General features: G+C 35.5%; 1 protein-coding gene across 1 annotated transcript in view; it reads right to left on the bottom strand.

The window, feature by feature from the left end:
• LOC103917280 (vacuolar protein sorting-associated protein 13B-like) overlaps positions 1 to 13049 on the bottom strand; it is a 297344-nt gene that overhangs the window by 46659 nt on the left and 237636 nt on the right. Inside the window, exons 21-22 of the mRNA XM_009324398.1 lie at positions 8582 to 8709; positions 816 to 1050 (exon numbers count right to left, since the gene is read on the bottom strand). Of these exons, the coding sequence (XP_009322673.1) occupies positions 816 to 1050; positions 8582 to 8709 (363 nt within the window). The remainder of the gene's footprint in view (positions 1 to 815; positions 1051 to 8581; positions 8710 to 13049) is intronic.

The raw sequence follows: 13049 nt of genomic DNA on the forward strand, positions 1-13049 counted from the left end.
CAACCTGATCTAGTTGAAGATGTCCCTGCCCACAGCAGGGGGGTTGAACTAGATGACCTTTAGAGGTCCCTTCCAACCCAAACTATTCTATGATTCTATGATTCTTTTGATAGTCTGCTATATATTTATGAATTTCTTTTCTCATCTTACATTGAATCACAGAATATCTCAAGTTGGAAGGGACCCATAAGGATCATCAAGTCCAACTCCCTGCTCCTTGCAGGGCTATCTAAAACTAAACCATATGACTAAGAGCGTTGTCCAGATGCTGCTTGAACTGACAGGGTTGGTGCCATGACCACTTCCATGGGGAGCCTGTTCCAGTGACCGAACACCCTCTCAGCAAAGAACCTTTTCCTAACGTCCAGTCTGAAAGTTAAATCCAAGACTTTTTTTTTTTTTTAGGTTTTTTTTTTTGCCAGCAAAGGTGGCATGAGAAGTTTTTCCTAACCTGCCTCCATTCTGCTTTGGAATTCATAACTCACTGCCCCCCTCCTGTTGGGTCAAAGCGAGTGTTTGCAGCTACACAGGAACTGGAATGACAAAACCAATGAAGGTAAAAATCGCACTTTTGAATTCTTTTGGCTTCACCAAACATACAAAACATACCACAAAACTAGCTCTTTGATGATGAGTTTCACTTTGATCTCCGTGGGGCAAACCTTGTCGTTAGTATTTCTAGCCGTCAATAATACATAGCATACTGCCAGAAAAGCAGCACAACATCAGTTGTTTCCAAAATGAAATGAAGATAATTTTCATAACAGTTAAAAATGGAAATTGGAGAGTAAGCTTGTTTGAGTTTATCACATTACCTTCTTCCAGGATGGGTCTCAGCACAACAAATGGGATTTCCTGCAATGGTTCCATGTGTTTGTGTCCAGCACTCATAATCTTTATCTGGGGCAAGCAGACGACAAGTGTGCCAGGCATACTGGCCTGCCCATGATACCAGCTTCGCACAGTCCTGGGAATGTCACCTGATACAATAGTACTTGGGGAAGGCAGGCTGTCATTCGGAAGGAATACACAACAAGATTGCACTTCAAGCTGAAAAAAACAAAGCCAAGAAAGATTTCTCAGAAACAGATCACCATTTTTTTCCCCCGATGTGGAGTATTCATCTTGGTACAAAATCTCAAGTTACTCATCCGTCACAGCCAATTGAAAATAGTCTTAGCTTTTAGTTGAATTAAGAGGAAAGATGACACAAAATGTTGGAAAATAATATATTCTTGTAAACTACGATTATGGGAGGAGAGGATAGAAGAAGTGTGATTTTGGTCTGTAAATTTGACCAGAAAGGTGTTGCCACATAAACTGAATATACATCTATTATCTACATTTCAGCAGCTTTTTACAAGAAGCGTAATTGAGTCAGAAAATATTCTCACAATAAAGCTGAGAAAGCCCTCTTTTTGCAGTTCATTAGCTTTTGTTAGCAATAGCTAAGCCTCTAGAACTAATCAACATTTTATATACTGTTACCTTCTATAAAGACTTCTATAAAGACCTACTTCAGGGAAAATTCTGTCTTTAGTTTGTAGTCAACAGTAATGAGCATGTACAAAAAGGTTAATCATCAGATAAACGAGGAAAAATATAAACTTTAGTGAAAAACTGACTTTAAAACAAATGGATAGGTGCATACATACACAAAGAGAAACGAATAAAGTTCACAAAGTTTATACAGCTTTTGTCCTGTTTTCATTGTAAATCAGAAGTAGTGCATATGGTTTCATATGAAATAGTACTTTTTTGTTCTTTATTTTCAAGCAATGCTCATTCCCCGAAACACTTCTGACCATTCTGCCATCTCCTTATGAGCTTCTAGCGAGGCTGAGTGAGCCCAAACCATGAACTGAACTCACCACTACTTGTTAACTCAGAGGCGGTATAAGCTGCAGACTGTTAGTCTTCCTTGGCTCTTACATGTAATATTCTGCACCTGGATATCAAATAGCCCTAACAGCCTGCACACTTGAACGCTTTGTTAAGCTAGTACAAACTATGATTCAGTTCAGTTCTTCACATTGTTTGGAAAAGTCTAGTGTACAAAATGTTGGACACAAGATGTTAATTGTAACTGTGATAAAAGAACATTTGTTTGCTGTAAACTTATGTAACAGAGTCTTTCAATTTGACATCATTAAAGACATCACTGCTTAAAACTGATAACCAAGGTTTGTACTCCATACCCTCCCCTGAAGACTAACAGTCCCTCAAGACCGCAATAGTGATTTGCAATAGAGCCGGAATTCCTCAGCACCATAAGTACTTTGCCAGCCTAGTGAGGAGAACACAGATATTCATCTTTATTTCAGCATTTTTGTGCCCTTTTGCTTAGACAAACTGACAAGAATTCACTGCAGAAAAATATAAGTAGAATTCTGCAAAAATAAATACATTGTTACATGAAGTCTGTGTTTGTTTCTAGTTTTAGAACTGTTTGAGTTGTAAAATGAAGTTAATTACATCTTTGATAAGTAGTTTATTGATCCAAGGTTGCAGAGTGTACTTTATTTATACTGGATGAAAAGCAACAGTGTATTGTTACAGATGTAATAGATTTGGATTTTTTTTTTTTTAACTGGTAAATTAGTCATTGTGTCAATTTGCAAAGATTTTTACAGTGACACATTAGATCGTTTTCTGGTCTATTAGTAATAGGTTGCAGGTCAAGCCATTGTGGGATAATGATAAATAGATGACAAAGGAACTTATGATCAGTATAACTTTTGTTTTATCACTGCATTTCCTGAGTAAACAGTTTATAACAAATCATCCATTCTTCATATCTCTCTCTCTCTCTCCCCATGATGATTAACATCAAATGCTGCCTGGATATACAAACCATGTGGTAATAATAATCCAAAAATTCCACCAACTTGGAGAGATACTATACTTCATCACATTACCAGCAGCAAGATCTACAGGAGATGTTTTACAAAGTACTCTTGAGAAGAGATCTCAATACTCAGTAGAATTTTTACACTTAATTTACAGTTCAGTACAGCTTTGTACTGAAGACAAGTTCTTCAGATCATTTTTTTTTTATTTGACTTTGCTGTATCAAGAATATTGAAGTGGAATCACAACAGTTTCACTCCTTCAAATGCCTGAAGAAAATTCCTGTTTACATAGGCATTACTTTGCCATTTATTTTCAAACAACTGAATGGGAGTTGGACCATGAATTTTGGTGGGGTTTACATGATAGCATCAGGCCCTCCATATGTCATATTACAGATTTGCTTACAGATATGGTTTGCTTACTTGTGTTTCATTTAAAGTTTTATATGAATAAATAAATTTTGCAAAACTATTGCAGGATTTCAAAGGCCAACACAATGAACATATGGCAAAATTCCACATTTTAGGGCAAATAATGCAATTATTACAATTACATGCGAAATTGCCAACTTGGATGCACAAGGGCCCAATAAGTGCAAAATTGAATTGCACCTGTTGAACTTCTCAGAGGCAGATTCTACTTAAACACAACTATCAACTTCAATGGAATCCGTGTAGGTTTATCTGACAGAATCTGGAGATCTGTCTAATAACAAGTTCCAGTGAAGGAATGGAAGAGCACACCAAAAATGATGGCATTATATGTTGGACAGAAGTGAGAATGTGTGCTACAGATTGCTTCACCAATCAGAAAGTGCTTTAAAATATATGTAATCCAAATATCTTAAAATAAAATGACATCAATAGCATATATTAAAGGTATCATATAAATCTTTTTACACTTTTTAAATAACTGTTAAACTGTGTGTCTAAAATTGTGAATTTAATGTAAAATGTGACTGATTTATGTAACTGAATATAAACCTGCAGCAGTAAATCTTGCATTAATGTAAGGATCTGACAATCCAAGGGAAAGAAAATGAAGTAATCTGCCAGTAAGAAGTCCTCAAGCTGGGGGTCAGATCCTGTTCATGGAAACCATCTGGTTGGGACCCTCCAAGCCACACCAAACACAAATGATCTTTTAAAAAAATATCCTATTCATTAATGCTTCACAGCTGCACTGAGTGTTACTTCATTTTTCCATGGCAACATCCTTTCTGTTTCAAGGATCTTATTTCAGTTTTGGTAGCAACGTGTTCTTTTGCCAATACTGAACACATTAATGTGTTAAAGAGAAGGAATTATTACAAATTCTTGAAACAGAATCACCCCCTATTTTCATTTCTATTATGTCAAGGCCTATACAGGCTAAGTAACATACACTAATGATAAACCAACGAAGTAAGCATTATTTTCCCTTCTACTTTTAAAAAGTTACGCAAAGCGTATTGCTCTAAGCTTTTACTAATACATAAGCCTAAAAAAGTGCAACGACTTTAAGCTCTCTGTTGTATCAAAAGGAAAGTATTACGTTACTGGAATAAATAGAGTATTTTTAATTCATATTTTATAAAAAGGGAATGTTGCTTAATAGAGAGAACAGTGAAATATATACTACAAAAGAATTAGGTCTTCCTAACTGAGGAGGGTGGGTGGGAGGGAGTGAAACAAAACAAGTGACACACAATAGTTATCCTGCACAAGTGCAATGACGAAGGACAGGCTGTACAAGAGTCTTTAGAGCCTTTCATAATAATGATACCATAAAGAGATTCCCTTCCCTAACCACATTTTATAGCTATATAAACCAATCAGAGGCATTGAAGATGACCCACAAGGTGACACTCACATAAAGGTGTCTCCTGGGAAGCGGCCTCTCTCCGCATTAAACATCATCCATCATATGCTCTCATCAGAAAGGCTAATGTGTTTTTCTGGGAGTTTCAGATACAGAATATAATCTTGCAACGACTCCCGAAACTGCAAAGAACCACTGTTACACATCTTATGTAGGGGTTCTGGTGCGGTCATTATTTTAAGACCGTACCTCAGCCTCTGACATCCAGATTAGCTCTACCCAATTAGACCATCTGCAGTTGAGCCAGACACGCACTGTTTGTTAGAATTTAAAAAGGCCGGCCAGAAATTCATGTTTTGAAGTTAGACAAAAAGTAAAAATTATATAAATGGAAAGCAGAGCACGTGAGTAAGAGAACTAAGAGAGCAGGCTACCTGTACATACAAATGAGTATAGTAAGGATCAGCTGCATTTTCTTTGACCACTTAAAACACAATGTCTTAGCACTACTCAGTATTCTTATTCTTTTCTAAGAAAGCTTGATTTTAAAAAGCTTTTATTTAGTTAAGGAAAATTTCATTTTTTGTCAGTTTGTGGTAAGTAACCAACTTAAGAAATCATCCTATCTCATAACTGCTGAATAACTGCTGAAAGCTGTAACTGCTAAGTTATAAGTCACAGAATCTCTTCCTGACCCATGAATAAAGACCACTGTTCAAAGAACAGGAACTCTAGTCAATCTCATCCTTACGTTTCTGTTCTTTCAATCAATGTTTCACTTTGACTAAAATTTTGTACAAGTTACATGCTTTAAAGAAAATATTATTTTCAATAATTTCAGGAAACAAGACTCATTTTTTCAAATAATTTCAGGGATATTTAAAGGCATGTGGAATATCTGGTTAGGTTTTATATGTAATAATTACACTCTTATTTAGTTGGCATTCATTGCAACATTACTCATTAATTCATTTGCTTTTAATACAGATCCTTCACTATTCTCACTGGAATTCAGCATTAACAACCAATTAAAAATAATTGTGTTTATACTGCTCCACAATTTTAGCAACTATTAGTATGAAGAACACGTGAAAAGTGAGTATTACCCTCCTACACAGTGTAACTGCCAAAAAGACTTCAAGGCTGCATATAAAATCCTACAACAACTAAATAATAAAAACAACTTTTTATAGTTAAGTATGAAAGTCTTTTCTCTTAAATAGTAATAGCTTACCACAACTCCCATGCACAAAATCTTCATGCAATATTCTATCATGAGCAAGCCAGGGCTAGGGCTAAGCAAGTACCAGCTTTGGATCCAAAACAAACTTTCCAGTTACTTTGGTTCCAAACACATTTACTCACTCAAACTTCCACTAAAAGAATAATCCTTTGATGATTTTAAGTTATGAAGTTCTGTTTTATCTGATGACAACTACAGACTTTTCTGTTCTACAATCATGTTAATAAAAGAACCAGGAACATGAAAATAGCTTTAGAAAAACCTTAGAGTCTAAGTGCTCCAGCATTTAACCAGACAAAATATTCTAGAAATTGGCTTTTTTCATGCCAAATGATAATAAAATACAGAAAATCTGTATGAATTTATTATAATTTATTATAATTTATTTATAAAAATATAAATATATTTGTGTTTAATGAAATACGTATTATGTTTGATAAAATAAATATATCATACTGTACTTGAATCGAAAAACAGAGCCATAACCCTCATGATCTTATCCTCTACATGGCCTTGCACAAATTTCACCTTTCCCATTTAGGCTGGTATTGAAGGAAAAAAAGCTATATATATATATGCATTTGTGTCTTGAAAGATATATTTAAATAAAATAGACTTAGGGACTACTAGCAATAATAAAAAGAACCACAAGCATATCTATAAATCCTTCATATTTCACTAAGAAGGACTACTGCATATTTGTTTGGAAGCATGTTCTTGGACTTTTCCTGTGGTGTTTCCTTGGAATCTTTGAAACTTTTCACTGGTAACATGTAATGTCCTTCTGGCAAGATACTGGCATATACTTTACCAAGTATGATCAAAGCATAAGGATGAAACATATGACAAGTGTGTAAACTGTTGTATGATTTTGTAGGGCCATTTAATTTCAACATAGATAAAAACTAAAAATATAATTTCATATTCGTAATGATGAAAACTGAAAGCATGAGTACCTTACCAAAAAACCCTGTAAAGAGTAAATAAACCTAGATCCTCAAACACCAGAAGGAGTATCTAATAAAAAAAAAAATCCTCTGCTAGTATTAGCTCTAATCCGTGAGTGTATTATGTCAGAGCAGCAATATACTTACAAAATACTCTCTGAGAAAACATGTGCCTATCACTGTCATCAGCCTGCATCTCCACAAAAAACCCCACTAGCTTGAACACAACCTGGTTGTTTTTTTTTCCTATTTGGTAACAGGCAAACTTCATTTTTAGCTGGTCAGTATCTTAACCATTCTTTGAAACAAATTCACTTTGCTGGTTGCTCACGTAACAAAGCATACCTTGAAAAATGTACAAGCAGAATATCTTAGTCCTGATTCAATTTTCCCCATTTATAAAGGATCCAGCTCTTCATCATTCTCATTATTATATTATTACTTTTACTATGACTCAGACTGTAAGCCTCATTTATATAGGGATTCTCATTGTGTTGGGTACCACCCAGACACGTAACAAAAATACACTGCTTCCTTCAGACAACTTACAAATTCTCTCTCTCGACTCCCCTTATCTAGCCATTTTAATCTCCAGTGGAGACAACATCAAGAAAGGAAGGAATACTCATGAAATAATGATGAAAGAGCTGGCTGAAAACTAAATAGACTTAATAGAAAGCATATCCTCAACTTCAGTATGTTCTGCAATCAAGTCACAAGTCTGAAGTTCTTGCTCAGGCAAAACTTAAATTTTCAAACTTTCTAATATTTTGAACCCAAAGTGCTTTCTGTATGAAAGAGGAAGAAAACAGACACAGGTTCTGGGATGAGCCTGTATATGAATAAATATATTTCTTGATAGGAAGAAGGAACAGAAGGAACATTCAATGATTACTTTGTCAGAAATAGGGGGGGGGGTGTTGTATTTTTATTTTTTTTTAACACAAAAACAGTTTTGCTACTATATGCTGGTGTACCGTAGAATACCAGTCTCAGAACATACTGTTCAAAAGGCACAGATTATAATAATTCTAAGGGTAATTTCTAAGCAGGCACTTGATATATACTTGGAAGAAAGGAGTCCTAATTCTAGCATTTCTAAACCATCCAGTATTTGATCATGCAATCGTTAATACTGGACTTCTAACATGGCCTTTTTTGTGTATAGTATGCATATATACTGCTACATGAAAACTCTGCTTTTACTGATTAGCGGTCACAATCTAGAGCAGTCTAGCATGAAATGGTTTAATCCAAGTGGACATCTACTCGTCCTTTATGAAAAGGTAGACACATAAGCAGCTGAGCCATCATTGTATAACACCATACTGTATCATACACCCCAAGAAAGTATTTATCATACACACTTTCCTCAAATATTTTTAGAAAGGAAGGTATTCTGCAAATCCAACTACGGATAAAAAGGTGTATAGCTATGCTTATACTACAGAAAAGTGTGACAAGCATTTTTTTTCATATAATTTTTTTAAGGATCTTCCCCTTAGATATAAAAAAGTGTATTGAAAACTAATGTTCTAAAACCAAAGCATTCTTTGCTTAATATACCAAAAATCTATATTTTATTTCTCTTTCTCTAAGACTTTAAAACTACTGAAATAAGACAATAAAACTTGGGAGCTCCTTTAAAAACCCTCGAATAAAAAGCACTAGGATGCATAAAAAGTATCATAAAGTTTGGAAAGACATAGGGGTTTTTTCCACTTCCTTTTCATCTTACCTGAAGTGTAAGGCGCTTAACTGCATTCCACACTATTCCAATAAATTCCTTCATTCTTTCTTCAGGACTTCTGCAGCTTTCAGATGAGTTCAGCATGGGTTTCACAGGAAGTGACAAAGGACGAGATTCTAATGCAAACAACAAAACTCAGTTACACAAAGAATATATAACTAAGTAATATACTTACTGGTAGCAAAGAAAAAGATTACTTCTTTTAAATTCTAAAAGAGATATTCTCTCACTGTGGACGTAATAATAGTGTGTCTATTATTAGTTTTAAACTTGGCAATACAGCTGTATCAGTTAAGCCTGGTGAGAAATGCAATGAAATGAAATGCTTAAATTTTTTTAACGTAAACTGCTAAGAAAATATTATGAAGAATGCTTGACCTAAGCAAATTAAGACAGTTTTCAAAGTGTGATAACTTATTTGGTGATGGAATAGCAATCCAAGAGGTTTTCACATACATTGCTGCTAGTGTAATCTAAAAAAGATTTTAGTTTTCTAAACTCATTGTAAGAAATGAAAGACAGCCCGTATTAAATTACAGCTTTTGTTTTCTTTAAAAAATTCACTTAAAAACTTGAGTATGCTTCCAAAAAAAGGCATAAAAATTAAACCATTTTCTTACTTTGCCAAGCTTAAAGGTACTAAAGTATAAAATATTTCAGCAAAATTCAATGTTTTCTAGTAAAAAGAGAAATTTCCTTACATTGTTAGTTATTTAATAACATGAATACGAAAAGATTTTAGATAACAGAAGCATTTAATTGAATATGAGCATAGTGGAACTTCAAAAGAGGACTAGTGAGGAGATCAAGTAGTAACTACAAATTCATTAAAGACTGTATGAGTTGTACATAGTTCCTCCTGTCATCTCTTACAAAATATCCTCCTTCTTATGTTTTGGAATACCCACCAAATTAATGTCAGCTTCTTTAACATTTCCAGTTTTGGCCTACATGTTGTTGAGCTGACAAAACTGCAGGAATAAATTACGAAGTCTTCATGACTTCATTTTAAACTAAATTGAAATCAGCACAAGTGTGACAATTTATGTCTCCCATTATACAGCTAGGAGAAATCCATAGCATGAAAACTACAGAAAAATTCTTGTAACAAAATTATGCTATCAGCTGAACTCAGGTTAGCAAAAGTATATGCCCCTTGATATGCATTACTGGGTCTTCAGTCAGTTTTGATCACGCAAGGAAACATGCAAGGAATTGAAAATGAAACATCTGAGAGGTGAATTTCTGCCAAGAGCGTGCAATGTTAATACCACTTGAGGAATTAATTTGTGACATTTTTCCCCATCAAGGCTAGAAAAGAGCAGAGTTGATTAATATTCCAGACAAAAGCCTTCAACAAATAGTATTTTTTAATAATCTGAAAAGGAGGAGAAGCATTAACTTTATTAAACTGATGGGGAATCAAAAGATTCAAAAAGAGAGGTGGTCAAAAGAGTGAAAGAGAATTTTTATGGCTGCAGTATAATTAGTCCTCTCAGATATTCCTGGCTCCAGTTATGGATCTATTAGAAAGATAAAGAATGAAAATTGGATCATGAGAATGTAAAAGCGTGACATTTCAGGATTGTTTGTTGTCAGCTGTGCTGGAGAGACAAACAAGTAAATTGTTCATATGGAGAAGCCGCGTGGAGTAGCTATTGCATAATATTTTCTCATGCAGACACTTTTATGCCATGCAGTGAGTATTCCATCCACATTATGATAGGATTAAGTTAAAACAAAGACATTCAGTGAGGAATAGCTGTTCTGCTTAAAGATTACCCTACCTCAGTTCACACCATCTTCTCTGTGTAGTCAGGCCCTACGCTACACATATTACAAGGTAAGAATTAGGAACAGCTTGAGTATCGAGAAATATTAAAATAAAGGACTTACTAGAGTGTAGAACTCCAGAATACAAGTGTGGGTAAGGGTGACAATGGTATACAAAGTCACTGTGAGACTCTGGAAATCTCACAGGCACGAATGCTTCAGGTCAGATGAACAGATAAGTACAATGTAAAACTATATATTCTACAGCACAGTCAGCAGGGACTATCAACATCCTACATCACTGAACAAGTGCATTCCTTGTGAGTGAGATCTAAAGCTAGGTTTTGTTCCAGTCTCCCATGTTTTGTTCGCTGGGAAACACACACTCTGCTAATTCTCTCTCAATTAGGGGAATCAACTTTCTAATGCCAGAAACAACTATCTGTGAATTAAAAATAAAGTTAGCTGTCCGAAGCACCACTTGTTTCTTTCCATATATGTGCAATTCAAACCTGCAAAGCTGATTCAAAGTCCAGGAATATCCATGATAGACAACAGCTTCACTGTAATACTCCATACTCAACGAAAAGACAAAAAAAAAAAGAAAGCCTCGACAGCCAACAAACAGATAAGGAACGATTCAACCAGAAATCATGGAAAATAGAGAAGTAATAAGAAGTGTTTCAGAGTGGAAAGAAGAAACAAGCACAGAATTAACTCCTGAAAAGAAAAGAAGAAAGAAGTCCTCTGTTCATTTTCTTCCTGTACTGGTAAGTCCCAGAGTTTTGTCTGAAGGGATGCTGGGACAGAACAAAGTCTTAATTCCCCATCAGGCAAGACCATCAGTAGATGACAGTTGCTAAGAGACTGTAGTAGTCTGGTGTGGCTACCGTGTGTGTTTGGCTAGTCCTCTATAGTAGACATGTAGGCTGGATCAGCTCCATCTGCCACGGTATGAAGGTTAATCTCCTAAAATAATTATGCTACTCAGCTACTATTGAACTGAAAACCTAGGAATATTTCCTGGCACTGTAATCAGTCTTGTGTTGAAGCCAGGAGCCAGTCAGCAATAGCTAGATAGAAAATATTATTTCTATGAAACGCTTACAAACTGATGAGGGGAAAAAAAACAGAGGGGGGGCTGCTTCAGGTTGTGCAAGTAGAATTTTTAAGAAAACCAGTGTACAGGAACTTGAAATGTTCCTACTCATCTTCTAGTCCCATATTGTGTAATTGGTATTTTTGTAAAAATATACACCACAACTATTTCAATCAACTATCAACCACTCAAGAGGCTGCCACACTCATCATCAATTTCAGAACATACACTGGTAATGAACCGACTTTTTGAAAAGGACTGATCGGATCAATCAGGATTGAGCTACCAGAAGCAGCAGTTTTCATAATTCATGGTTAAAGTATAGAGGGAGTTCAAGTGGCAATCCTGCAAAATTAATCATAAATGTACTCTCTTTGTAGGAGATGCCACTAAGCAAGACTTATAGGTATAAATTCTAGATAGAGGTGTCTTTTATATAAACATATGCCACCTCCTTTGTGGTTTTTAGCCTACTGGGAACTGGTTGCTTTAGAAGTCTGATCCATAAAATACATAAAAGTTTTAAAAATAAAAGGATCTTTGGGAAAAATGATAATATTCAGTGACCTAAGGAACACGAAAGGGAAAATAAAATTTTTGAAGTGCAAAGATTTGGGGCAAATGGACATTTCCTCAAAAAAATCAAAGCAGAAAAGACCACAGATCAGAGATTTTCCACTACTGGGTTGAGGACTACTGATAATCTGTACTCACCACGGGCCTCATGCTTTCAGTTCCTCCTCTGTCCTTTCAGCTAGCAATTGAACTAAAGGGAGGTAAAATACAACGCTAACACCTTATTCCTAATTTGTATGTGATACAGATTTATCATGTCTCATTCCTCTGGCACAAGACGACTCATTTCTCCTGGCCCACTGTGTGCCTCAGATATCTCATGCATTAAGAGGGCAAGCAGCTTCTTTCTGGTTGGAAAAAGTTATCCTGCTGCAGGCAAACCCATACTTTCAGTGACCCCCAAAAGCTCAGAGAGCTCCTACTGAAAGACAATGTTCATAGACAGACACCCATGCAGCAGCCTGCAGTAGGATAGTCTCTCCACCATCCCATCATATGACTGTACTCAAAATGCGTTTGTTGAGGTCATATGACCTCAACAAGCTGGGCAAGCTTTCCTTCCCACATCACATCATCTGTCATACAGCTTCTCACACATCAGAACTGAGTTAAGCTGAGAAAAATCCTACTGCAAACTAATCATAGTTACTAAGAGGCTATGACAGCAAAACACGTGAACATTAATAGTATTTAAAAGAAGAAAGAAATCAAAGGAAACCGTACTATTATTACACAGCTCTTTCTGGAAAGATTTTTCCTCTGTTAAAATTAGAAGTAGTCTCCATAGTGTCAAAGAATTCACTGGGATTTCTTAATATCTATTCACATTTTCGTGCATTAGATATGGCTTTTTATCAGAAATAAAAACAAAAATACCAAGGTGTTTGCGACAAATGCAAGCCGTTAAGGAACTGATCAAGGGGTCTAAGGGATTAGAAATGAGATTAAAATGCAGTGGAGGAGAAAATTCAAACTTCAAACAACTCGGAAAAAAATGTAAATGGCCTA

This window comes from Pygoscelis adeliae, unplaced genomic scaffold (assembly GCF_000699105.1).
Source record: "Pygoscelis adeliae isolate BGI_AS28 unplaced genomic scaffold, ASM69910v1 Scaffold145, whole genome shotgun sequence".
In the NCBI taxonomy this organism is placed as follows: Eukaryota; Metazoa; Chordata; class Aves; order Sphenisciformes; family Spheniscidae; genus Pygoscelis; species Pygoscelis adeliae.